Genomic DNA, 27681 nt, shown 5'->3' on the forward strand with positions numbered 1-27681 from the left:
ACACAGCTGGTACGAACGTGTCTGATTGTTAATAAGGAAATACTGGTTCTCACGTACAGGTGTGTACAGTATGTGTATATATCGGGCTTTCTTTGTCAATTGGGCCACTTTTTCCCTCGACCTTTCTGTCTCCGACTTTTAATTTTTTTTTTTTTCTCTCCATCTTTCTCTTTCTCGATTGAAACAAACAAAAAAAAGTTATCCCTCGTTTCCAAAGAGAACCAGCATATATCATTAACAAGCTAAGAATTTATCCGCGATTGTCAGGTTCGGGAATAGAAATTGCTCTTTATTTTTATTTTCAAACCGACAAGTGAATGGCGCGAAAAGTGGATTATATACAATTCTGTATAACGCGGTAGCCGCGCGGTCTCTCGTCGGACGGCCATTAAAAGCCGAGTGCAGCAACGAGGATCATCCGGGGTTCTACCTGTAGGTAGAGGAGGTACGATACCGACAACAAGGCAGGTAGATGCGACGCGAGCGTTCGAGGTGTGTGTGCATGTTGGAAGGCGAACGCGCACGCCGCAGGTGTGCGGGATACTCATGGGCCTCATGGGCCTCAGGGTATACTATACGGTGACGAACGATTCCGCCCGCGGGCAGCGCGGAACAAACGAGAATCGCGCATGCGCACCGCGACCAAAATGGCCGACCGAGCTGCTCCCAGAGTGTTTCCGATCGGCAGCGTCGAACGAGGAGGAAACAGCAGGTGTTAGTACCAATCCGGTTCCCATCGCGTTGACACGCTTCGCGAAAGCTGGTGCGTTTATTATTTTAACTTGTGTGTTTTGCCTGCAGCGAAGTGCGTGCAATAATGCATTAATTATCGAGGTAAATCGTACACTTGTTTTGTAATATCAATGTATAATATCGGTGGAGCGTGTTGACGTATAATGTTTGTTGCGTGAAGGAAAAAAACTAAGAAATAAAAACAAGCAGAAAAAACATCTTAAAAGTAATAACAGTAGTGCGGCGCCGTCGTGTTTCATCTTATTGTTGTTAATTTTTTGTTTATTCTTCGTCTTCTTTCTTCTTTTTAACGTTGTTTGAACCAACGCTAGTTTACCCAGGTGCTGCAGGTATATCTCAATATCAATATACACGTTATACTCACGTGTGATATCTGAAGAATATGTATGCGTGTATAATCGTCAATTTTGTATGTAATCAGGAAGTATAATTTCGATTTGCATACAAACAAGAAGTTGATTCTTAAGAAATATTGAAATAAAATTAGGAATGATCTATGCGTCGATAGATTGATTCTGGATCGGGATCGAGATTGTTCAGCAGTGTTCTCAACTACGCGATGTTCAATGGTGAATAGAAATGTTATTTTTTGACGTAACGACACGTAAATGTAACTATTATTAACAGCTGCTACGAACCTTTTGCATCGTATTACCGCAGCGCTTGAGATTTCAACGCCTTGTTGCACGCACAATGCAATCTATAATATCGATGGAAAATTCGCAAGAATTTACTCGTGAACATATTAGACATGCAGGGTAAATTTACTTTATGATTGAAACAAAATTCTACCTACACGTGCGGTAAGAGAAAATTTTTTATTTATTTAATTTGTTATCAGATTAGCAAGAAAATTTGGCAATTTAAAGTACATATAAAGTGCCCCTGCACAATTTTTTACAATAATTGCAAATCTAGAATCTTACAAAATTATATCTTATTATTATGCTGCGCACGGTGTGTATTAGGTGTAATGATGATCAATTAACACTGCATAACAACGGTTTGAACAGTTGTTAAGTACCGTTCGCAATGTTATATATATGTATGTGTATATATATATATTTGTATAACGTTATACCTAATTCTTGTATACAACTCTCGATCCGCCGCTCACGTCTGTGAAGCAGATCTTGCTCTACGGTAATAAAAATAAGTGAAAACCGAACGGACTGATTTCTCTATCTGAGAGAATATATATACCTACAATAAATATTCGTTGCTCGCGTGGTTTATTTATGAAAGTATTGCAGATGTATTTCCTATGAGACTCAGTGCTGTAAATGACAAAATTAAGTTGAAAAACATTTTGGGGTTCAGTCTCGTCGATGGTCTTTGCATCTTAATCTATTTTCACAATCTTTCCGTCTCACCGTCTCTGAATCATGAACTTGACGATAATTTATACAGCAAGTATCCGTAGCTTTTCTTACATTATAATTAGACGATTTTTTTCTCGTCATAAATTAATCTCGGTCTGCGTCCATTCAGCTCCATATCCGTCGTTGTTACATCCATACAGTCACGGCATCAAACGTGCACGTACAGGTAACCCATGGATCCATAGCCTCTGCTTGTGAGTTATCTCAAGGTGAACCGCGTTTATTCCCGTATCACACATGTAGGTGGGTGAATACGTGCATACGTGCACAAACACACACCCACACACACACACCCTTAAATAGAAGTACGTACAAAGTTACAGGCACACCGCCTTGAAAGCGACGAACGCCGCGACGCTTCTCGCGATCTACTGACTCCAATCCTCGGTTATGTACGACACACGCTCGCACGCATATACGTGTATATTAATATGTAATTGCAGAAGGAAGTGTCGAGGATACGATTCACGCGATTGTATTCCGCGCATGTGCGTGATGTAGGTATGTGCCTACCTCTAGAGGATTCGAGAATTCGCGTGCATGCGGGATGACACGCTTTATCTTAAATAGCACTTGCGAGATGGTGATTTCAACGCGTGTAAATCCGACGACGACACCGCGGACTCGGCTCGCGGAGAGATTATATTATACATATTTTCGACGTACGCGTGAATTATTTTTCATTATTCGCGTGGCTTGTTACTTCGGAAAGCAATTTATAGGCACGCAAAGTACGTATGGTAATAATGATGAATAGAAAATTGGATTAAAGGAAAGTATTAGAAAATCGACGATGCAAAAGAGACGAGAAAAGAAATTGCAAAATAAATATCGGAACTAAATTAAGGTTATAATTAACAATGTAAACGTTATAATGATACAGTTGTCGAAAAATAAATCTACATTTGTAACATTTTTTTTTTTCCACACATATACGTATAATAGTGCGGTGTGCGAGGACGTGTTTTTTTTCTTTTTGGTAATAATTTCTTGTGCTTTCTTTCACACAGACTGATTAATTACAGTTAGGTACACGTATAACCCAATAATCCGAAACTGATCGGGTGTTGAAGAGAAACGGAATAAATATTGAAAAATCAAAGGAAAACATAAACTACTTCAGGGTGAAGTGATAAAACGTAACAAACGCCTGCGTCATGTACCGTCCAAATTTTTACGAAAGCACGTGTCTGCGATGCGCTCAGACGGTTTACCAGGTGGACAGAGTCGGTCCGTTGAAGGATTTCACATTTTTTCACGCCGGTTGTTTCAAGTGCGCGGTATGCGGTACAAAATTGACGTTAAAAACGTACTACAACAACCAGCACACCATAAACGACAAGGAAGTTTACTGCAGCAGTCACGTCCCGAAACCTGGGCCAGGCACCCTCGACGGATCCAGCGTCGGCATAAGGAGCGCCCTTAACGTACCACGCAGCGGATACGTCAATGAACAAATACGCGCCGGCGGGCCTTCTCCTCGAGGCGTTTATCCCCCCGGGTAAGGTGCCAAACCAGTTTCGAACTAACCCTCCTGTTTTTCATCTCAAACGTTGATTTTCCCTTTCCGCGTGAGAATTGTGCCCAATTTTTTTTTTTTTTTTGGGCCTTATACGTCCGGGGCCCCATATGTTTTGGGCCTCGTACCTTTTGGGCCTTGCGCGACGATATTTTTATCCAAAGACATTAAAAAAAAAATACAATCGGAATTGGAAAACCGCGACTAATATTGATTCTCTCTGGGGGGGGTTTTTTTTTCTTTTTTTTTTTTTTGTGCCTCTTTGTCACAGGTACGACCACGTGGTAGATTCGCCGTCGAATCATCATTTGCACAACCATCATTATAACCAGGGTAGACATTTGAACGGTCACGGTTCACCGACGCCGATAAATTCCAGCTCGCACAGATCCGCGGTAGACTCGCATTACCACAATAATTCTGGAATCAGCGGTGCTGGGACTGGTGGCAATCACTCGCCCTATAATCACAATAACAATTACGGCGGTGACGGCTATCAGTATGGAAGGTTTGACGCGAGCGCGTTACACATCGCCCACGCCCTCAAACAGACCGAACTTCAAAAGGGGTACAGCAAGGCGAGGGAGAAACCGATCGACTACTATCTGGTGAGTTTTTCAATGTTTACAGATTCCCTTGAGCCTAAGAACAAATCGGTGTTTTTTTATTCTACTTATTTATTAACGCTTACCCGCCAGCGAGCAGGTAACCCAAGTAACGCAATTTCCGAGGGGTTGTCGTTCGGGTTGCCTGCTCACGAGCGGTTAGGCGTTTCGTTTCAACGAAACCTCATCCGGTGTGATGTATACATATTTTCGTTGGACAACAACCGGTCGAAGGAACGATGGTAAATAGATGATGCATATTGAAAATTACGCCGCAAGCTGTACGAACGACGTCTTATTTTCGAACGGAATTCAGCGATATTGAAATTCGAGCCTATGCGCGATAGATCGTAGATTTATAAAAGGTTTAAATCACACAGGCGATCGCCGATGACGAGTCTGTAGGAGATTATATATTATATACCTCCGATCCATCGGGTGAAAGTTTTTTTGGCATCAATTGGGCCGCAGCCGGCAGCGGTTCGTATAGCTGCGTGTAAAATTCTGGTCTCGTCTCGCTGAGCATTTTTCTACGTTCGTGTATCCCAAGAATATATCGCGAGGGACTAAATATTAATCCAGCCGGTTTATTTATATCGCAGTAGAGAATTTGACATTTTCGACACCTAAATGATTATAATACCTCGCGGCCTTGTTAACGCCATATACGAAATGGAAATCACGTAGTCTCTCGACACCTTAGCGGATTCCAAGACTATGACTGAGGTTGTTTTTTTTTCTTCTTTTTATGTCATTTTCATTTTTTTCCTCACATCGAGGTTGTTTTATTTGTTTTATATGTTTGGAGATTTTAACGCGGCGCGCCATTACCGTTATTATTATTATTGTTATTGTTATCGTTGTTGTTGCTATCACCGCGATAGTAAAATATCAAACGGTACGACCCTGTAATATTATACGCGGGTGTGCTATACCCAGGGTATAAAACACATATTAAAATAAAAGACCACATTAACGGTGTATATAGCTGTAAAAGGGTACCGCGGTTCGCTGCACTTCCGGTTATCCACATATGTAGCCGATGTACGTATATTAATCTATGTACATGCACAGACGGGGGTACGTACGTGTATCGCTTATAAGCGGAAAGCCCGTGAGAGCAGAGCGACTCTTCTTCTTCTTCCTCATCCTTATTTCCCAGCAACTAATTCCGACAGCTGCAACTATTATAACTGCCTACGTTACACCGTACGCGTTGGATATTATTTCGCTATCGTTTAATCGGTTGGATATACGAATTGCTTGTATCACCCGGTGCGGCGATTACGAAGATCGAAATATCAAAATCAGAAAAAGTATTGTAATTTGCATTCGAAGTGAGGGAACAGAATGAAAATAAAAAATCAGGTTTTAAGCAAATTTATTTTCAACCTTGTACGGAGATTGAGTTTGGATATAACAAAAAATATATGCCTTCACCGCAAATTGACGACGAATTTTTCGTTGCGCAATTCCCCGCGATTCGTCGCCAACTTCTCCGTACACGTATACCTATACGATAAATGTACAGTGTATGGAGAAACAATTCGCGAATGAAGAGACGGCCGCATATGTAACATGTACAATGTTACACACATTTACAGCGTATATAACGGGTGGATTATGTAAGATTCCCTTCGGTTTTATGCAACGTTCAAAGGTGTGCAGTTGAGTGTTTTTTATAGATATTTAAAAACAAATCGACAATGTCTGCGATCGAGGAATTACTATATAATAATGGCTACAAGTTAATCGACTGCGGTTAGAATCGGACGAACGAAAGTTAACGTTCTGTCCTAAATCCAGAAACCCAGTAAACTAAAAACTACGCGATACGTGCATACACACGTTTAATACAGTTGTCACATCACCACCTCTGCACGCATTATATATGCATATCGCATACCCATTAATTCAACTCTTACAAACAAAATGCCGAATGCGTATCGACTCGTCGACCTGCGTGTCGAATCGTTAATCGATGTACACACGCAAACGTGTCGTACGAATGTTGACTAATATTATTTTTGAATTTATTTATTCATTTTTTCCCACTTCATTCACCTTTCAATGATAATTCGATTATTTTCTACTTCCACTTCGTTTTTTTCCCCCTTTTTTTAACACGTTTTTAACCACAAATTTTCCACCGCACTATACTACAAATACACTCCACTATCTGCCTGTTGCAAATCCGGAACTCGGGTTACGTAATAATTCGGTAAACCGTGCGAATGAGACATACATGTTACGTCTGTGTGTCTGCAAATTGTATTATATCTACAGTGGGTCGAAAAATTCAAGGTAGCAAATGGAACCTTGACCGACAGGTATCCGAACGTCCGCCTGCTATACCCACTGCGTTCTATTTTTCGTTGTATAATTGCAACGCGTTCGCATCGACTCTTCTACAATAAAAATAATAACAACAACAACAGCAACAACAATAACAATAAGATAACAGCCGTGACAATTCGCCTTTATTATTTCCTCCAATTTGCGTTTCTTTTTTTCTCTCTCTCCAAAGTATTTTAATCCCGATTGATTAAGGTGTTTTTTTTTCAAATATACGTTCAACGGGAATAATTTGCACGTTCATATCGATAAATTGATCGTTGAATATTATACCACCTATGACGTCTGCGCGGAAAATTTCGTAACAATCTGCGTACGAAACTGTTTTGACAATATTGTCGTTGATATGAGTATTATTGTTATTATGTTAAGCCTGCGTCGGCAGCGGTACTTTTGCCCCGTTCTTTTATACAAACACACGATTCTATGACGGACCGAAACTCCCACGTCCTGCAGATTTACGGCAAATTCACAGAAGATATATATATATATATATATATATATATAATGTGCATGTTACACACGTCGTTGGTGTATTTGCTTGATTGTATAAAAGCTATTAAATTAATTATCTCCACGAATCGCTCGTTAAAACATACGTTTCTGTACGCAGTCTATACGCCAATTTCACATTACACAGTATATGGTACACCGTAGCATATCAATATGGATTCAGGGTATGCAGCATACAAGTATATTCATAACGGTATAATAATCGACGATGTGATAAATTATTTTCACTTTGATTTTAGAATTGAATTGGATAAGAAAATCAGAGAAATGGGGAAGATATAGGGAAGTAAAATAAATGAGAAAATTACGACACGATATCTTGGTAAATATATATTATTACGGACTGTCGCATAGCGATAGAGTTTAGAAGAGGTGTACTTATAGCTGCAGAGAATGCACGCGAGTGTTCCACTCCGGCAGACCGTAACGCGGCGAAACACCGCCACGATCTAATAATCCATTATTTTTACGGTTATATCTCTCTTTCGTTTCTTCCATTCTTTATTTTTCATCTCTATACCCGTATAATTTTATTCTTCGTCTTCTTCGCTAATTACGCATTTATCGGGATAGAAAAATTCAAATGTGATACGAATTTTTGAAATCCGTATTATACGTTATAACATCAAATAATTTAATACGACGACGCGATCGTACGTGTGTGATTCTCGAATTTACTCGAAATTTGCCATCATTTTATCTAGTTGCAACTTACCGGGCCTAAACGTGGAAACAAACCACCTCGGCGCCTACGGATAGGCAAGCAGAGTTACAATTTGCCATTTCTGGAACGAAGACGTTACGCCCGGTTGCCTATCCGCAGGCGCCGAGGTGGTTGTTTCCGCGTTCAGGCCCGATATGATTTCTGATTTATACATAGCACGCGATAAAAGTCATAAACCGTCGAACGTAATAAGTATACAGAGGTGAAAGAAGAAAAAAAAACTGATACCCTTGTTCCTTTTCATTTTTCATTATTGGAAAAAACGAGAACCGAGACACGAGATCACCTTCATTTTTCCATGCGGAATTCGGCACTCTCATTACAAGACATGTATGGGTATTCTATTGATTTACTACTGGCTTAGTAATCGCGACTGTTGCATCTTCAATTCATTGCCTGCATTTTCGTAGGTTCGTTTTAGTAAATTTTTTACAACGATGTCGATAATTTAAGTAAGAATTTCAAACATAGACACAAAAAAAAAAAATGCAAATTGCTGAAAATTTGGCACGCAAGTACTCGTGTCTTGCCCTCAATGCGGAATGAGGAATTAAGGGTGAGGTGGAATATTGCAGTCGAAGCCAGTTGAAACGAGGATGATGAAAGAAAGTCTGAAAGTTTTATAGAAATCCTTGTGTGATCTTACAACCTGTGCAGTTGTGTTACACACATATAAGTCCACATAGCAATTGCTTTTTTCTTGATCATTTTCCTTTTCTTTCGTTTGTTTTTTTTTTTTTTTTTTTTATTTTGCACATATACAAGTTTGCTCAGCTCGTGTTCTCGCTTGTACATACATGTGTACGTATACATCTTACATACACTTCATACGGCACGCCCCGCAACGCGGTTCGTTCAACCGGTTCACCTTCGTCATCTCGACGAGCCTTTTCCTTCTCTTTTTCCATTTCTATTTCTATTTCTCTTTCTTCCACGCCTCGATCTGTAAACTAGTAATTTTTTATTTTTTCTTCACTCTATTTTGTATTATTTTTCGACGTAGCGCGAATTGGAATATTGAAATAAAAATGGTACATTCAAATTTGTTCCAACGGTCTTAGAAACGCGCGCGCGCGCGGTATTTTCGAATCTTCCGGATTTAACTACCTCGCGTCTCGTGCTTTGCACAGACATTTTCCCATACGTCAAACGCTCGGGTGTACAGGTATGCGTATCGCTTACACGTCCATGTGATACGTATATTTACACGTAACTGGGTCAACTTTCGTTGCACGCGGTCAAGCGGACGATGAAAAGAACCTGCAGGGCGCGCAAAAATTCGTCGTTGTACACACGAATGTATTTACGTACGTTACACACAGCTCGTTTCGGGTAAAAATCGGGCCAAATTTCAATACAATTATTGAATAAAAGGAATTCTTCACCTCAAATTACGACGATATAACAACAATATAATAATGACGCATCACGGATCCAGCTTTACACGCACTCTACGGTACACCTGCCTCTGAGTACGGGTACAATTATCGGCATCACATATATATAATATATATATATATATATATACATATCTCTGATACATATATGTGCGGGAGTCGATCCCGTATATTTTTCGGATTACAGTTAGTTTCTTGCAAGAGTGTAAATTGGCTTTTGAACACATAGTTATAGGCATGTACGTACATACTCGGCAAACACGTCTACGTCATGCGTGCAATATGTAAATACCTGTACATTAATACCTTCCATTCATTAACTAAACTTAATCATTATTTTATTAGGTACGCGCGATAACGAGGAATATATTCATCGTGAAAAAATGTTTTCATCCTTTAGAGTGACACTTTTTTACTTTGACGCGCTTTCCCAAATTCTCTGCACGCATTTTTGTTACCACGCGCCAGCTCACGCCGGTCAATTGTATAATCGTAATTGTAATTGCGATTGTTGAACTGTGAGCCGGAGATAAGGAGAGGCTATAGAGCCGCGAACAGACGTGTTGAGGAGGTAAAGGCGCCGAGTTGTACCAACCTGTCCGCGCTACGTGCGTGTACAAATTATACACACAGGTATATGAATACATAAATACACCGCAGGCACGTGTGCGTTATACTTGTGTAAATGGCCACTCATCGACAACCTGCATTCCAGCACACTTTCTACTCACTAACTCACGTCAACCTGAGCCCAGCCTCTTCGTTCCTCCTTCTTCTTCTCCTTCTCCTCTCTTACTACCCGTTATAACATATCCATACTGTACCTGATAAATCAGCCTTAAACATCAATGAAATCGTCGTCACGACCCTGGATGTGACTTTCGGTCAATATTCAAAACTCCCGCTCGGGGCCGAAATTTGCTACCGAGTTTCCTCGCTGGCTAAATTCCGCTATTCGCTCTCGGCTTTGGTCTGTGAGAAAAAAGCGCCGCGTGGCGGCAGCGCCGAGTTTTCGTAAGACAGTGTCTTACACGATGATACAGAAGACGATTTTCCATCGAGAATCGTCGAAGTAAGCGAAAATAGTTGTCATAAAAAGTAGGCTATCACACACGTGCAGGAAGAAAAAAATAAAAAGAAAGAGGAAAATACGCAATACTGCAGCTGGGACAGAATATCCTGGGCATCTGTTGCAGTCTCGGCATCTTAATGTGTATAAGGCTGGCAACATCCCCACCTCAAACGGGACTTTTACGCCGGTATTATGCAAGGGCTCGAAGCACGTCGGCCACAGCCTTCGCGGTGTCTTCGATATCGGGGACATTCCGAGATACCTGCGGAATCTCGAAGTACCACGTAATACACGTTGTACGGCCATGCCTGCAGCCGTTGATGCAGACCCCGGGTCTTTGGATTTGGCTTGTCCGTTCGCATCGCGAACTAAAGTCAAAAATTAGGATTGAGGAAAATAAAAGGATGGAATCGGCTCTTCGTTTAACTGGAAAATTATTTTTGCAACTTTCGATATTAGTGGTGATGAAATTTTGATTCTACGGTAGTCTTTTTTCATGTTAACTGAAAGTAAAAATTGGAGAAATAATAATAATGAGTATTGCAAAATTGCAACAATTTTACCGCGAAAGTATGCAGTCGATCTTGTCGAAGATATGAGAAATGTAGACACGCAAACACGACACGCTTCCGAATTCTGGTCTTCCGCATTTTAACAATTACAACTCCATCCTCCAGAACTTTTTTTTTCAGGCTTGTTAAAAAATTCATTGCACGTTTCTCGCTTTACTCTTAAAATCAACGATAATAAAATCCGAGTATAATTATACGTGTATATGCAACGTACATAAACGAGTCAGGCTTAGAGAAGCCGCAATAGCAGCAGCAGCAGCAGCATTTGGAATCGGGACAAGAATCAGCAATAGCAGCGTGCCAGATTATGGAGAACGTAATTTACGAGCGTCCTTGCAGCATATATTGCAATAATTCACATCGTCTTATGCAGGTTGTGCGCCTGTGTATAACGTATCATGTTAACAAGTGGAATGCGACAGTGTGCGTGTAGGGTGTAGGTAGACGCATTGCGCCTTTGCATAATATTGCACCCACGTGAAAGAAATCATTGAGGAGAATTGCATGCATGGAGAAGATTTGAATGGAGACAACAAAGTTTCGAATTTCGTGCTCTCCCCTTGAAGCTCGTTGCAGATTAATTAACATCTCGACAGCATGATTTGCAAACTTTATTCAAGGAAATGGCGAAAAACTGTGGACCAACGGTGAACAAATATTTTCCAGAAAGGGATAAAAAAAAATCACTATTTATCAAGCGAAATTTGGCGAATAAAAATCTCGGCGCATATCGTCCTTCGCGATTCTGATACACTTACACGTCTGCGTAGGCAGATAAGCGAGGCGTGTAGGTATAACGACCGGCAGCTTCCCACGTCGAGATATCTCGACTCGCGAGCACAAGTTCGCCTTTATATGGTTCGCCAGGCTTTTGCTTTTACAACGTCATCACTCGCTGGGATGTTCATACGTGTACGTATATACATAGATAGACGGATGTTCGTGTAACGTCACGGACCTGAACTCGGTGGGGATCGGAACAGGCAATGTCGTCTCGTCATGCCCGTTTTTGGATGTCTTTTAATTAATATCACGCAATCAATGCACATCTACGACATATGCGACGATATTTATCGTTGCTTCCATCACGGCTGTTGCTAATGTTAAGATTTCCTATTTATCCGATTATTTATGTATGACACGGAGAAATTTTCTGAAAAATTAGTAATCGCCTGCTGACAGGCAACCCAAATCACACCCCTTCGAACCCCGCAATACTACTTACACACAAAAAAAAAAAAATGAAATTGCCTAATCCTAGGCGTCATTATTTTCTTCAAAATAACGCGTATTGATGTATATTGCACATTTGTGGTCCGTTTTGGAAGTAAATGGTATTGAACAAGGAACAAATTCGTGAAGAAGTAATGAGACAAATCAATCGAACAACCCAAGTTCGAAAGATTTAAACACAAACCAAAAACAGAGATCTTATAGGCATGATCGGCATGTTCTTACAATTTCTTTCATTATTCACAGGACCGAGATGAGCAGACTCGTCTTGAGATGAAGCATCGCAAGGAGGAGGATGATCTTTACCGTAAATTCGCCCACCATCGGGAAGAAGAGGATCGGCGCATCCGGGAAGAATTTCGAGTAAGATATATTCTACTTTTTAAAAGAAGAAATTGAAGAAACGACAGTTAAGTATTTATCAAAATTGTATTTTTCTGCATCGCCTTAGGATGAGTGGGAAAAGGAGTTGGAAAGACTTTCCGCAAGATGGGAACGCGACAGAAGTGGAGGCGGAGGCGGCGGCGGTGGCATCGGCGGAGGCGGAGGAGGCGGCGGAGGTGGAGGTAGGGGTCGGAACCACCTTTTTCAGCAGGAAAAAGAAGATCTTGAAAAGAATATGACCCTTAGGAGGGACAAGAAGAAGGAGAGCCTCACGCGCAAAATGTTGGAGCACGAAAGGTGCGTTTTTTGAATTAACGAATCCACCGGGGGATTCAATCGAGGGAAAAAATTGAGAAAAATTGACAGGATCTGCAATTTCCCATTTCATATCGTTTCTCGTGTCTCCTTTAACCAAAAGTATTTCCCGTTTCAGGGCAGCAACGGCGGCTCTGGTTGAAAAACAAAGCTCCGAGATGCTCGAGCTGATAAACGAAGCACGGAGCGAATACATGCTCCAAGAGAGCCTCTACCTGGACGAGGGCGACGGTTATGCCCAGGAGGCACCGCCGCCCCCTTATCCGTCACGTGCACCGCCCCCGCAACCCCCGACCTTGGCCAAGTATCACATATACAATGATCCCCTCGAATTTGCGGACATGGACCAAATCGCGATATCGGTAAGATTACACCCATCGAAATTATTCTAATTAACCTTCCGCTGGCAAGGCGGGTCTATAATATTTTTTCAACGTGATTGTTTTTTGAAAAACCAGAATCAACAACCTTAATTTTAAAAATATAGTAATGAAATAGTCGTTCTTTAGATTGATAGAAAGGCACTGTGTCCTGAAAGACCCCGCTTCCAGCGGTCAAAAAAAAAAAATAATCGTGCCACATCAGGAACTAGACGAAAGTAGTACCGGGTAACCAATAGCCTCTAATTATCGGCTGATGCGACTAATCCCATGGGACAATTGGTCGAAATTCAGATAACAAACCGGGAAATGAAAAGAAAATTTTTATCTAGTTAAGAATGAATTTATAATTGAAAATTTCCTACGATTAATCGTTGTTCCGCAGGTCGCCCAGGAGGATCAGAAAACTTTTACAGACCTTGTCAGACAGCTGGTGAGCCGATGCGGTTCGGACATTGAAAAAGCGCGGACAATATTCAGGTGGATAACGGTGAAAAATTTGAACACGATGCAGTTCGACGAAAACCTGAGGGGTGACACGCCGATGGGTTTACTGAGGGGCATCAAACATGGAACTGAAAGCTATCACGTCTTGTTCAAACGATTGTGCAGGTAATAATTAGGAGCGGATATCAAGTTTTTGATTTTCGAATTGTTGATTCATTGAAAATGAAAAGCTCGCTTGCTAGTTTCTTAGAAGCAATTTCCTGAACAGAGAGAAGAATCAACTCGATTCAAAAAATCGTCGACGTTTAATTCTACTCCCTTAATGTCAGTTACGCCGGACTTCACTGCGTCGTGATAAAGGGATACAGCAAATCTGCCGGTTATCAACCGGGCGTTCGATTTGAGGATAACCGATTCAGAAACAGTTGGAACGCCGTTTACGTTGCGGGAGCCTGGAGATTCGTGCAGTGCAACTGGGGGGCCCGACACCTTGTCAATGCTAAGGAAGTTCCTCGCCCTGGACAGACCAAAGCTAAGAGCGACAGTCTCAGGTATTCATTTCGCTTTTAGAATGCTCTGTTCCCTTCGCGTCAAGCGGGAATAGAAGGAATTCAAAATAGAGAGCGGTACCTTCATTGACTGGTTTGAAATTAACATTCGATAATTTTTAGGTACGAGTACGACGATCACTACTTCCTCACTGACCCGCGGGAATTCATTTATGAATTTTTCCCATTGCAAGAGGATTGGCAGCTTTTGAAGCAGCCAATTTCACTGAAAGATTTCGAGGAGCTGCCGTTCGTCAGATCGTTGTTCTTCAGGTGAAACAAACTATCATTACTACTGCAAAAAGATCTAGAAAGAGCTAGACAGCACATTCGCGCAGGACAGTTTTCTATACTCCACGCATGTGCATTCGCAAACTCACTCTACCGTTATAGACTATGTAATTCGAGCCATTGAGAATTGAGATTGAGGAAGACGACCGTAATTTCTTTTCAAATCTCACTTCTCATTCGCTCCACTTTGAACCCAACCCGACTCTAACCCTCCGATGGCAACCTAGTCATAGAAACGGGTACATACTTTGTGTACGGAAAACACGCGTATGAAAATACGCGTAAAACATATTCGCGTCATGTAAAAAATTTTTATAATCATTTTTACACCCATCCTATCCTAGGTACGGACTATACTTTCCTGACGCGGATACGAAGGCGGTGATGTACACAGATTCGACGGGAGCCGCAACAGTGAGAATAGCGATGCCCGCGCACATGCAGTCCTCCCTGATATTTCACTACAATTTGAAATTCTACGACAGTGACGGCGACGGATACGACGGCATATCGTTGAAGCGATTCGTGATGCAGGTAATCGATGCATTGTGCACAAGACTTAGCCTTGAAAAGTGCTTAAAATCTCATTTAAACTGTCAGACTTGTGACCGTTGACTTAAATATTCAACAAAAAAATAGTTTCAATGATTTAATTAGAGCCAACGATTACCAGTCTTTGACCAATTTGAAAAATTCCGTATATATCTGATTCAAGTCCGTGGTTGGTAACGTGGTGGCATTCCGGGTCCACGCACCGTGTTCCGGTGCCTTTTTATTGGACATATTCGCGAACGCAGTTACGCCCAAGGAGTACTTAACCGGAGAGCCGATGAAATTCAAAAGCGTTTGCAAGTTCAAAATCGCCTGCGAGGAGCTCCAAACCGTCATGGTGCCTCTGCCTGATTGTGCGAGCGGCGAATGGGGTCCGACAAAAGCGACGAGGCTCTTCGGCCTTGTGCCAATCACGCATCAGGTGAGAATAAACACTTGTTCGATTTGCACTCGATCTGTCGAAGATAAGCAAGGTTCTGACTCTCGACGTTTTCCTTCCATTTATTTTTTCCTCAATCAGGAAGCGCTCGTATTCGCGGGCCGAGAACTCGAAATACAATTCCGGATGTCGAGGGCGCTCACCGACTTTATGGCCACTCTGCATAAAAACGGTATCGAGGAAAAACGACTTTCTAAATACGTATCGCACTCGGTCGCTGACAACGACGTTGTAACATTCGTCATCAATTTCCCCGAGGAGGGACAGTATGGTCTCGATATTTACACGAGGGAACTCGCCTCCTCTCCATATCACGAACTCGGTGGAGAAAAACACCTTCTCACTCACTGCTGTAAATACCTTATCAATTCGAGCAAGAGAAACTGAACGCGCTGCTAGAGTGAAAATAAAAAAACAATTAGACGAAAAACATCACGACTTACAGGAAGAATCCGATTTCTCTGAAGATTGAAATAAGACTTATGATTATCATTTTTCATTCTTCATTTTCTTTCTCATTCATTTTTGACACGTATACGCTATCAGATTTACTTATTGCACATGTCTACTATTATCACGTAGATGCCGCGAAGACAAAAATATTTAATATATACACAAATAATTAGAGCACACGCAATACACGCAATATAAGAGTAGCTTTTTTATATATAAAATTCTAATAATATTTATATTTTTTACACAAATTACATTTATAAATGAGTACGTATAATATCTATCAAGAAGATAGATATTCTTTTATAAATATTTTATACATCGATTATTATTAACTTTTACGCGTTAACACGTAATAATTATTTAAACATATTTATAATACACCTATATAAATATATACACATATATATATATAATCACGTTGAAGGTGCTAGATTATAATACATATAGTATATAATGTACATAATAAAGATTTAATTTAATGCTCAGGATATAAAGTATATATAAATATATTATATGATCATGATAACACGTATGGTAGATGTTCGAATATATAATTATAATTATTATATCATTCCGCAGACCTGTTCCGAAAAGGGTTAATTCGAAGAAAAGACGATAATTACGATACACTCTAGAGAGATATTTTTATAATTAAATACGTGCAATTCAAAAGAGATGATGAAATGTTGGTCCCGGTGCTAATTATCGAACAGCGGTGTATAATCAATTTGAATATTATAGCAGCTAAGATAAAGAACGACTAATCACATTTGTTAATAACAGCGAATATATAAAGAAATAAATTGATAAATATATCGTAGAGTAGACTAGAACTTGACAAAAATAATAATTTACGTGTATTTTACGTAGATATTTGCAGACTCAGGTGAATAATGACACCATACTATACATCTGCTTTACTATTTCTATATTTGATAGTAAAATGTAAATAACTCTGAAGCGTTGTACTCTGCCACGCACGTATGCATAATGCAATATAAAATTATAACTCTGCATATTTAATAAATTGATCAAATATATTTCCAAACGCCTCTTCAGTACACTCGCGCATCGACGTCGTAATAAATAGTCATCATTTTGTTCGAGGTTAATGGTTATCATTTTTATTTTAACTGAAATATTTTAACCGAATGATGCAAGTAAATAAATAAATTTGTAATATTTGTTGATTTCAAAAAAAGTTGAATAATTTTCGGGGGCGGGGGTCGGTCATTTTGCCCGCCTTCCCCCCTACGCATACGAATATTACTATGTGCGTTACGTGAAACACACTAATCCTATTCATTTACTTCTGCATACCTAATAAAATGTATCATTAAATAATTTCACCAAGTCAAGACTTCGTAAATAATTCGACGCACTGATTATATATTCAGAATTTTTTTCAACTAATCATCTGTCCGCAGCATAACATGCGTTTTCGTAGATGTGCAACAAGGGTTCCCTAATTATAGGTAATTCGGGGTACAAATCCGCTCTGAACACCGCCGAGTTTTACACCTTACTTACGCAAGCTATGCAACCGACAATACATCAATCGACGACGAGTAGTCTAAGACAAGGCGTAATGAACTTTACAAAGAATTCAATTTACTTTTGTGTTTTGAGCACAGATGGCAGGAACAGCTGCAAAAGGTTTAAATGCAGGGAAAGTGGCTGCTGATACCTGTTCGGCCTCGGCTCGTGTCATATCAAGTTCTGGTATGTAACATGTGTCAACGGCGAGCAGTTGCACGCAATAAAAGGAAAATCAGGAAAATAAAAATATAATTGCGAGGAGTATTAAATTTAACGAGTAGACAAAAACCTCTGACGTTAACTGTTATTAATAATGACAAAACAATTGCATTGATGCGCGAATAAGAGTGAAATATGTTTCGGGAGGGTTACTATCTGGAAATAATTAAGGTACATACATATATCAATCATTAATCACTCGATGTCGATTTAGAAACAGCTGTCAACTTATTACACATACATCACAATGACCTTTCGGTGATTGATTAACGTATGATGATTGATTGTTCGTCATCGCCATTATAGAGAACAATTGAGCAACGATACTGATATCAATAGTAAATAATATATTTTTTTTATCTGTCAGGCTAAAACCTCAGCTGCGACCGCTGTCATTACTGTGAAGGAAAAAACAGTCGAGATAAGGAATAAAAAGATAACGACCAACAAGTGGCTCACCCTCGAGGACTGGGCATCGCTCTATCAAGTCCTAGAAAAAGGTGTGATACAGAACAGCGAGAATAAGACGCGAGCGTCTGAGTCGAAGGAAAAAAAAAAAATCACAAGGCACCTTGAAATCGTGTAAGAAAATTCATCCTCTGATAGCAAAGTTTGCTGCCAATGCTTCTAAACAAATACCACATTTTTTCACAGATACACATTCGAGGAGTCAGAAAATCCTACTGATAGAACCACCCTGCCAACTATAAGAGTCAGTGTATCACCGGTAAAAAAAAAGTCAAGATCCAAACGGGACGCAACTACCGCTGAAGTTAATCAGAAAGAGAAGATCCGGGTGTCTTCGACCTTGAAAGCCAAGCATAAAAATGAAAGCCGTAGTTCGCCTAAACTCGAGAGTTCTGGGGAAACCTTCTACGGGACAGGCTTCAAAGTAGAGGAGTATATTCCTAATGTGCCTAAGACAAAGGGAGCAGAGAACGGAGCGGACATAAAATATATTCCGAGCAGGAAAAGCGCCCTAGAAAATCTCAACAGGTCCGTCGACTCAGACGAGTACATTCCGGCCATCCTGAATGAAGAGGGCGTGGGTACCAGTGCCCTGGACGATCTGTACGTCCCGAATTCAGTACCAAAAATATTGAATTTCAACGAAACCTATGAGCCGTTCAGCTCGGCTATTACGACCAGCAAAATACCTGGTGAATACGTTCCTAATTCGAAAGGATTGAAAAAGAAGATGGAGGAGTATCAGCCGGACTTCACCAGCAAGACAATGAAGTTTGACAACAGCTACGTTCCGTCGAGCTCTGCAAAAATAATGGAGCTTAAGAAAAATGGTAGGAAGTCATCCCTGGGCGGCAGTAGTAGTAGCAGCAGTGGAAGCACCAGGAAGAAGAGGAGTAGAGATACAGAGTCCAGTACTCGCAGGGAATCATCATCTAGGAAAAAAAATTCCCCTGCCACTCAGAGCACGGGTGTTAAGCGAGAAATGTGATGTGAAATTCAACGTTTCAGGGATGAAGTTTCAACCAAGAGTAACTTCCATACTTTCGAGGTCTGATTTAAAAATATTCACCCAACAATATGCTTTTACAAAATTTTCAAGAATACTCCGAAGCCAAGGGTCATCAAGTGTCCCTAAACTTTACGTCTTTACACTTGTAAAGTCGTATTCAAGGTGACGAATTTGCTCGTTTCTTAGACATCTTATGTCTTTGTATTATTTAAGATAATTTATTCAATCTCTCCTAGTACTGTAAAGAGTTACAGACATCTTGTGTATAATCGTTCTATTTTTGTGTAATGAATTTCTGCTTTTCTTTTCGCAGCAAGTTTCCGACAAAGATCGACACGGAACAACATTATTATTCCACTACGTTATATCTAACAAAGGTCTCAAAACAATATTAATAGCCTTTTCAGTTAGATTCAACTTACGAAAATGTTAATCTTTATCCTTAAAATGCTTGAAAAACCAAGCACTCGTCTATTCCCAAGTGAGGGTATTTGAGTAGTAAGAGAAATTTAGGGATGTATATCGTTTAATTTTCCCAATGTGGAAAGCGTGTGATATTTTTGTAAATAATATAAATGAATCAGAGAGTGGGTTATATATTCGTTGTAAATGTTATATTTGACGTACTAGTAACAAAATGTGAATAACAGCAAGCTTATTATATCCATGATACATAGGTATATTTTTATCAGACAAAGTTAATAAATACACGTTGCTTATTGTCGTTAAGATCACGGAGTTAATTCTCTTTTAATTCGTTCGTTTATCCTAGAGCAGCGAATAATGGAACCGGATCTTTGAGCGTCGGGCTTCGGACCATTCGAAACCATTTGATGTTTCGTCAGAGTTTGATTTCTTTACTTTCGGAACTTTTAGTAATCCGGCATTTCAACCCCGCCCCATATTTGGGTGAATTTCGAAGAATCATGCGTGTTGAGACGGGGCGGCGCGCGTCGCGTGTAATAAATGTATATACGCACATATAATAAAGTCTATAAGGCAAAGCCACGAGTGGCCGTTTAAGTCTAATCACCGTAAATCGAACGGCGAAATACAGTGGTTGAAAATCTACTTGTCGGTCGGGGGGGGAGGGGGATGGGGGGTTTTGGTGGTGTTGCGAATTGTCAGGTGAATAGAAAAGCGGCGTTATTGCGTAATCCGTTTCGCGAACAGCGAGAGCGGTGGTGGGGTTTGGTCGGTGGCTATTTGAACCTTTGATTTGAACAGGAAATGTCGTACAGCGATGGCGGGCGTTCGATCCGCAAGTCGAGTACGAAGTCGCCGAAAAAATTGCGAGTGATAAAGAACGGCGACAGCGACAAGGTGACAACGACGACGATAAGCTACCACCACCACCACCATCACCACTCGGAGGGCCACGGCCCTCACCCTTCGATTCACAAGCGGAATTTGTACGTCGTCTCGTTCCCCCTGATATTCCTCTTCAACGTTCTGCGCACTTTGCTCTACCAGCTATTCGTGATATTCAAGTACTTCTACACGTCGACCTCGCGGCTATTCCTCAGGCGTAGCACCGCCAATATCGCCCACGGCAAAAAGAGCCTCAAGGCCAACTGTCACCTCGAGATTGTCGTCGGTCAGCAGAACGCTGACGGAAACGAGAAAGATAACCTCCTCAGCGTCGTCGACCCCGAAGCTGAACAGATGTCCCAGATTCCGAGACGCACCGCTGGTCCTGGACCCGGTGACCCTCTCCTCGCTAAACAGAAACACCACCACAGGAGGGCCTTCGAGTTCATCAGCAAGGCCCTCAAAATCGATGAGGAGAACGAGGGTAATCCTTCTTCTTATCTGTCGCTGATCGTTATCTCTGCCTTGTTTACCTCTTCGAGTCCGGTAGAACCTCGATTATCCAAACTAATTGGGACCGAACCCAGTTCGGATAACCGCAAAGCAATTTTTATCTTAAGGGATGATAACATGTACAACAAAAATTTGAATCCACAAGCAGTCTATATTAAAAATCGAAATATACGTTTATCCTCTTTCAAACACAGGACGCTTATTTTATTGGTAGAAGCAATGTTACGATTGGACTGACGCCAGAAGATGAGAAATTCTCTTGAGCTTACTCGAACATGTTCAGGGCTCGCAAAACTGCAGCGAGTAACAATGTACATATCGTGCACCAGAATGTATTTTCTAAGCCACAGTTCGGATAAATCAAGTCATGGTTTGGATAATTCAGGGTTCCACTATACTCTCTTTGTTATTTAGAGGACTCTGTTCCAGTGTCAAAACACCTTTTTATTAGCCAGATATCCGTTTTATCCTGCCTAATGACAACCTGACACACCACAAAACAGGTCATAAAGAAATGGCTATCGAGCTCTATAAAAAGGGTATCGGTGAGCTGGAAAAAGGCATAGCGGTCGAATGCAACGGCGGACGTGGTGAAGTCTGGGAGAGGGCTCAGAAATTGCACGACAAAATGCGTGCTAATCTTGCCATGGCTAAGGATCGGTTGGATTTCCTAGGTAAATCACTTGTCATGTTCCTCTTTTTGCTATTTGCTGTATCCAAGAGCAGAAACTATGATCGGTGGCTGTTCATATGCCAGCAGCGACAGATTGAAAGGAAACTAAACATAGCGTCCGAAGTCCCAAAAATATCCTTGAGTTTAAGAAATCTTGAAAATCGTTGTTATTTTTTTTTGGTACGATTGTCATATTCTAAATTTACTTGCTTACAATTTTTCCGAGCATTATCAAAAACCACTCCTTTCCTGAAAAAGCATTAAAACTTGGTGCATTGTTAATTTTTTACTGGACACGCTTTGAAAACACTGAGACTTGCAGACAAGTTTGTAGAGTAATTGCCAAAGTATGACATTCGCTCTTGGATGCACAATCAAACTGTATGTAAATATTTGTATAATTTCAATATCTGTGTGTATCTATACGTCAATCTCCTATCTTCCACCTATCTCTCTTTGTTCGTTTCTTTGTTGGTTGTTGTACTACACCGCATGTCGATGTTTAGCAAACTTTTTTTTTACTCTCTCCTATTCGTGATTCATCTGTGATTATTTATTTATTTATTTTTTTGTTTTTCCAAATTTAAAACGAGCATCATCGTTATCATAAGCATCGCTGCGTCGTAGTACTTAGCAATACAGGCATTAAAAGAAATTGATTATGTTCTGGTTGAAATTTCCTATACGCAAGCTTTGCAAAGTAATCGAACAACGAATTGCGTGGTAAAGTTTTGGTGGCCGGTATTAACCCGAGAAATTAGGAGGGTAACTTTAATTAAAATGTAGTAGTAGTGGTATAAATATGCAAAATGCGAAACGACAAGTTGTTTCTTGGCATGGCGGAGAATGTTTGTTTGTAATTTTCCTTGTAGCCAGTTTGTGCGAGCTGAAAAGACTGGGAATAACGAACAAAGGAGGCTGCGCCGAAGACGCAGATCGAGCTAGTGAACGTGGTGAAAATCATCCAAGGCTAAGACAACGCCTCGGGCCCCAAGCGACGCAAACAAATAAAAACCCCACCACCACTACTCCTCACAACAGCAACAATCACAGCCACCATCCACAAATTAGTTCTAATAATTATCTCTCTAGTAGCGGGGCACATTCGCAGACGTTACATGTACCTGGTCAAAACACATACAAATACATACAAAGGCCGCGATCTCCAAAAAATCATTCCGCTCGACTGCCTGAAGGTATTGTTATTATTCATAAACACTCTTATTCTCTCACTAATCTTCCTTTTTTTGATTTCTAATATTAGTTTTAGCCTTACAAAATTAATCATAAAGTTTCGAGCTTCGCTTAACGATCGTGCATGTATTTAGTAGCGCTATCCAGTTATTTAATACCTGAAACTATCATTTTTATTAAGCATATAATTTTTGCACCGAGTTCAAATAAGTAAGTAACTACCGAGACGTGAGTCATTGATTGTTTCGCGTTACAGTAATAAATTTCTCCAAAAAGCTTCTAACTGATGATAAGCTTACGTAGACATCCTTGCAACTTTGTATACTAGTATGGACAGTTAGAAGCATTGGAGTTTTTCCAGAATGTGGCGAGCTTTTTGAAACAATATGATACATACTAAGCCTATTTCAGCCATACGAAGAATGTGAAGAAAATTGGAAGTTCCCATAAAGTTTTTTTATGTTTCAAAAATTTCTGTAATCAATCTCAAAGCGACAGGTATCCATATCGAAACTCAAAATTTAGCAATTGCTCGTCAATTTTCTGTACAACGTGCTACGTTCCTGTCTTTGAATTCGTGTTGACAGTTCACGTTCCACTGATTCACATCTCTACGTCTATTTTAGCGTCTGGTAGAAAACTGGCGGTGCCTGGAAAGCGGGTGGCTGGATCAGTGATTAGCAAGAGTCAGACGCTGCCACGTAGCATGGGAAGATCGGCGCCGACTCTACCCTGCCATCGTACGATGCCGATAAAGCCATCCTCGACCCCGCCATCAGTGAAACGACAATTCTCTGTGCCGAGTAACGGGTCGCCTGTGAGAAGGCCTGGAACTCCTGGGGGGTCAGGAAGCAACAGAGGAACGCCAACGCGAAAGGCATCCATGCCGAAAGGCATCGACCCGAAATTGGCCCAGGTGATCCTGGACGAAATCCTAGAGGGTGGAACTGCTGTTCAGTGGGAAGACATCGCGGGTCAAGAGGTGCGAGTCCTTTAAGTATTCCTCAACTTTAAAGCGAGTCTCTAATCAAATCATTGTTTTCCGGTTTCTTTCCTCTTCTCAGACCGCCAAGCAAGCGCTGCAGGAAATGGTGATCCTGCCCTCATTGCGTCCTGAACTTTTTACCGGTCTCCGCACGCCGTCCAGAGGACTCCTGCTGTTCGGCCCACCAGGCAATGGGAAGACGCTGTTGGCGAGGGCGGTAGCAACGCAGTGCAACGCGACCTTCTTCTCGATATCGGCGGCGAGTCTGACTTCCAAGTACGTGGGGGAGGGTGAGAAGCTGGTCAGAGCGCTCTTCACGATAGCTAGGGAGCTTCAGCCGTCCGTGATATTCATCGACGAGGTTGACTCGCTGCTCAGCGAGCGGCGGGACAACGAGCACGAAGCCTCGAGGTGAGCAGGATACTTTATCGCGAAACGAAACGCAGCTTTGACCCTTTCCCTCGATTATTCGCAGACGGTTAAAGACCGAGTTTCTCGTCGAATTCGACGGTCTGCCTTGCACCCCTGAGGAGCGCGTCCTTGTCATGGCCGCTACCAACAGACCCCAAGAATTGGATGAAGCCGCTCTCAGGCGGTTCACCAAACGGGTCTACGTCACGTTGCCCGATACACTGACGAGGGTTCTGCTTCTCAGGAGGCTTCTCAGCAAGCATAGTAACCCCCTCACTCAGCAAGAACTTGAGCACCTTGCGCGACTCACGGAGGGATATTCTGGTAGCGATCTGACTGGTCTGGCCAAAGACGCTGCGCTGGGACCCATAAGAGGTAATAGTTACATTTATCTTTGATGCTACTCGATGTTTGGTATATTTTAGTCTAAATTTATTCTACCGCATGATTGATTTTCGTTATCTTAGAGAAATAATCGTACTTCCATGTAGCGAATAAGTTCACTAATGTTTTGTATATTTTTTTTTGAACAATAATCAGTAGCCGAATTGATAGATTGTCTATGCATTATTACATTCTACGTTTTTCTTCTTGTTCTTTTTTTTTCCTATTCATTTTTTACAGAGCTGAATCCGGAACAAGTGAAAGAACTAGATTTAAACTTAGTGCGTAACATAACGATGCAGGATTTCGTCGATTCTTTGAAAAGAATTCGTAGATCTGTATCGCCGACTAGTTTAGCCGCTTACGAAAAATGGAGTTTGGAATACGGCGACGTTAGTCTCTGATTTAAAGTCGGCCCAAAATCCGGGCCTTCTCTATAGCCGTAGAAGATGAATGACGAAGAAGTACAGTGCCCGAGTATCAAACCCGTTTCTTTCTCCCATCGTCATCACGTTTCGTCGAATTGCTCAATCATCTATACTTGTTTAGGATAATTAGTACCATGAATTTTAGGTGAGACTATTAGAAGGAAGTAAATAGAAATAGAAAGTACGGGATCACTTTGCCATAGAGACTTGGATCTAGTTTACGAACGTTCAAGTTCGGTCATCTGTCGCATGCCATATATTTATTTTTACTACATAATCTAATACTGCTGTAAAACAAAATTAAAATTAAAATGAAACAGATATTTTGCGCAGTCTTCAAAACTGCTAATGACTTTTAAAGATACTCTACTTCAGACTCTCGGAGACGATAGTTGTTTCAAGATATGTGTAGACATAGTAGGAACATTGAGTCATGCGCGTAAGTTTCGGTAGAAACGTTGGCTCTGCCAAAAGTAGAAAAGAACAGTTTGCTCTTTCATTTGAGCTATGCAATTAGTTTTCACAATTTGGCACAATCGCTTGTCCACATAATTATCACATTAATAAGTTAAGCTTTGCCATGACACAAGAAGCGCGCAATTTCAAATGGTGATCGAATTCCTTACAGAATTCACACATAGCTCTGCCGCTAGCTATTGTAAAATTGATACAACGAACTAAAGTATACCTGCAAAGTAGAGTCGCATGAACGCAAATATGAAAAAATATAAAGAAAAAACAGTTTCTTACATTAGTTGCGAATTATTGTCGAATCGAAGAATATGAAGAAGTGTTTCAGTTACCTGGAATTATGGTATAACTTTACGTTTAAGAATTACAAAAGAACTAAGTTCGCCATGTAACCTTGTTGTTAGTAATAATATTGTGATAAAATTTACAAACCAATTTGAATAATCTTTTGGTTGTCGCTTCCATGAATTAAGAGAGAATATATTAATTATTAATAATTATAATTTATTATAATTCGCGTTGCGTTCCCCTCTTTCGTACGTTAATGAGTTGAAAAAAAAATATTTTGTTACATTAATACCACGTTCAGCATACGACTGCAGGTTGAGTTATTGTTTGAACAAAAATCTTGTTACCACACAACGACCCTTATCTTTGATTCGAGACTGATGGGAAAAAAATCTATTTGTCCACGCTGTCTATGATTATTATAAACTATTTAAAAGTTCAAGTTTAACTATTTAACTCATAATATTATATTATTTATTATATTTATTATTATTATTATTATTATTATTGATTGTTTGAGTTATTGATTGAGAAAAGGCGACGTTATGCATGACGATTAATATTATATAGGATAATTTCATAGTGATAAATCTATCTGTATAAATATAATTATTATGCATTAATACACTGGTGAAAGTGTGTCGCGTATAACGATTGATTCAAGTGGAGAAAAAAAAAATCAAAAATTAACAGAGTTCAATCCGGTTAGATACAGCAATTACAAGTGAACCATAGAAACACAATGAAACATTAACCAGACACTGAAGAAAATATAAGAAATTCTCAAGCTTCCCACTTGTGATGCAAAGTTTAAAACATTGCTTAGTAATAGTTTTTATAACGAGAATGATAATAATAGCTGTTATATAATTTGTTGAAAAGAAGAGTCTTGCCTTCTTCGCAGTCTGTCCTTCCGCTAGACTTCCCACATGCCTTCCTTCAAAATCGACAGCTCCGAGCCTTCTTCGAACGATCATCCGATTATTTTGCTACTTTTATAACTAATTTTTAGCTACATACTACTACTACTACTAATAATAATAATGATAATAATAATATTAATCTCGCGATTGCTTAATTAATCATTAATTGGATTATTAATTAACGTGTGTAACAACACATCTTAGCGATACATTGAGATGTGTATTCAAACTACGCAACATGCCACTCGGCAAAATTGGTAAAATTGTATATCCGATCGCCTAAATTTTCGCTATCTCTCTCTGTCTTTTTCGTGAAATCTGAGGAAAAAGACAAGAGATCTAAGTGTAAGAAATTATATCAATAACAATTGTTGTGGAACAGAGACGACAGAGAGGGACAAGAGAAGGACGTAAAATTATTGCACGATACTAAAACAAGAACAGTGCGTCCGCTTCACACTGGCTTAGTATGAAGTTCCATTAAACGCTGCTTCCGATGGCAACTTTAATGTAATATACCTAATATCGTTATGGTATCCAATGTCGCGATTATACCTAAATAATTCTAGTCTCATCAAGCAGTGTAAATAACGTTATTCTACAGATGATGTTTTGTTTGAGAAAAATGTTAAAATATATCCCTTCGAAGGTTGAAAATACAAAAGCAGAGAGAAATAACCTGAACAACACAGTAGTAATGGAATACTACTAAAGCAGACTCCTGATTATATTATATACTTATAAATACAAAATATTATTTATATAATCGTACTACCGACGAAGATAAGTTTAAAAAAATTAAAAGAAAACTTAAAATAAAATAAGAGTAATAATAAATACTGTAAAATGTTTATTTGCTAAATAAAAATCACACACGTTTACACGCTTAAACTAAAAACTGCGTACGGCTATGCGTTGTTCTTTTACT

The 27681-nt window shown here is 40.2% G+C and overlaps 3 protein-coding genes across 13 annotated transcripts; all 3 read left to right on the plus strand.

The window, feature by feature from the left end:
• The first annotated feature begins 712 nt into the window (after nt 1–712).
• LOC124186687 (hillarin) lies at nt 713–16977 on the plus strand. Of its 8 annotated transcripts, none has more exons than XM_046578569.1 (12): nt 713–1082; nt 3146–3636; nt 3926–4262; nt 12372–12488; nt 12577–12806; nt 12943–13186; nt 13590–13816; nt 13981–14202; nt 14323–14472; nt 14835–15024; nt 15206–15463; nt 15563–16977. In XM_046578569.1, exons 2-12 carry the CDS (start codon nt 3293–3295, stop codon nt 15866–15868), a joined length of 2625 nt encoding a protein of 874 aa, XP_046434525.1. In that variant the 5' UTR covers nt 713–1082; nt 3146–3292; the 3' UTR covers nt 15869–16977. The 8 variants fall into 8 exon arrangements, with proteins under 8 accessions (XP_046434525.1, XP_046434532.1, XP_046434526.1 ...); XM_046578576.1 differs by having other exon boundaries at nt 4034–4262; XM_046578570.1 differs by having other exon boundaries at nt 3161–3636.
• Nucleotides 16978–17618: 641 nt separating this feature from the next.
• Nucleotides 17619–19901, plus strand: LOC124186693. 2 transcript variants are annotated; one of them, XR_006871710.1, is made up of 4 exons: nt 17619–17866; nt 18063–18277; nt 18350–19334; nt 19486–19901. XR_006871710.1 is itself a non-coding variant. In XM_046578585.1 (3 exons), exons 1-3 carry the CDS (start codon nt 17831–17833, stop codon nt 19149–19151), a joined length of 1053 nt encoding a protein of 350 aa, XP_046434541.1. In that variant the 5' UTR covers nt 17619–17830; the 3' UTR covers nt 19152–19901. The 2 variants fall into 2 exon arrangements, 1 of the variants encoding a protein (XP_046434541.1); XM_046578585.1 differs by having other exon boundaries at nt 18350–19901.
• A 137-nt stretch (nt 19902–20038) lies between these two features.
• On the plus strand, nt 20039–27651 carry LOC124186690 (spastin). Of its 3 annotated transcripts, XM_046578582.1 has the most exons (8): nt 20460–20584; nt 20664–20967; nt 21500–21670; nt 22542–22865; nt 23490–23845; nt 23928–24259; nt 24324–24634; nt 24884–27651. In XM_046578582.1, the coding sequence occupies exons 2-8, from the start codon at nt 20838–20840 to the stop codon at nt 25045–25047; spliced, it is 1788 nt and encodes a 595-aa protein (XP_046434538.1). In that variant the 5' UTR covers nt 20460–20584; nt 20664–20837; the 3' UTR covers nt 25048–27651. The 3 variants fall into 3 exon arrangements, with proteins under 3 accessions (XP_046434536.1, XP_046434537.1, XP_046434538.1); XM_046578580.1 differs by having other exon boundaries at nt 20039–20967; XM_046578581.1 differs by lacking the exon at nt 22542–22865 and having other exon boundaries at nt 20039–20967.
• The last annotated feature ends 30 nt before the right edge of the window (nt 27652–27681 follow it).

The sequence above is a fragment of the Neodiprion fabricii genome, chromosome 7 (assembly GCF_021155785.1).
Source record: "Neodiprion fabricii isolate iyNeoFabr1 chromosome 7, iyNeoFabr1.1, whole genome shotgun sequence".
In the NCBI taxonomy this organism is placed as follows: Eukaryota; Metazoa; Arthropoda; class Insecta; order Hymenoptera; family Diprionidae; genus Neodiprion; species Neodiprion fabricii.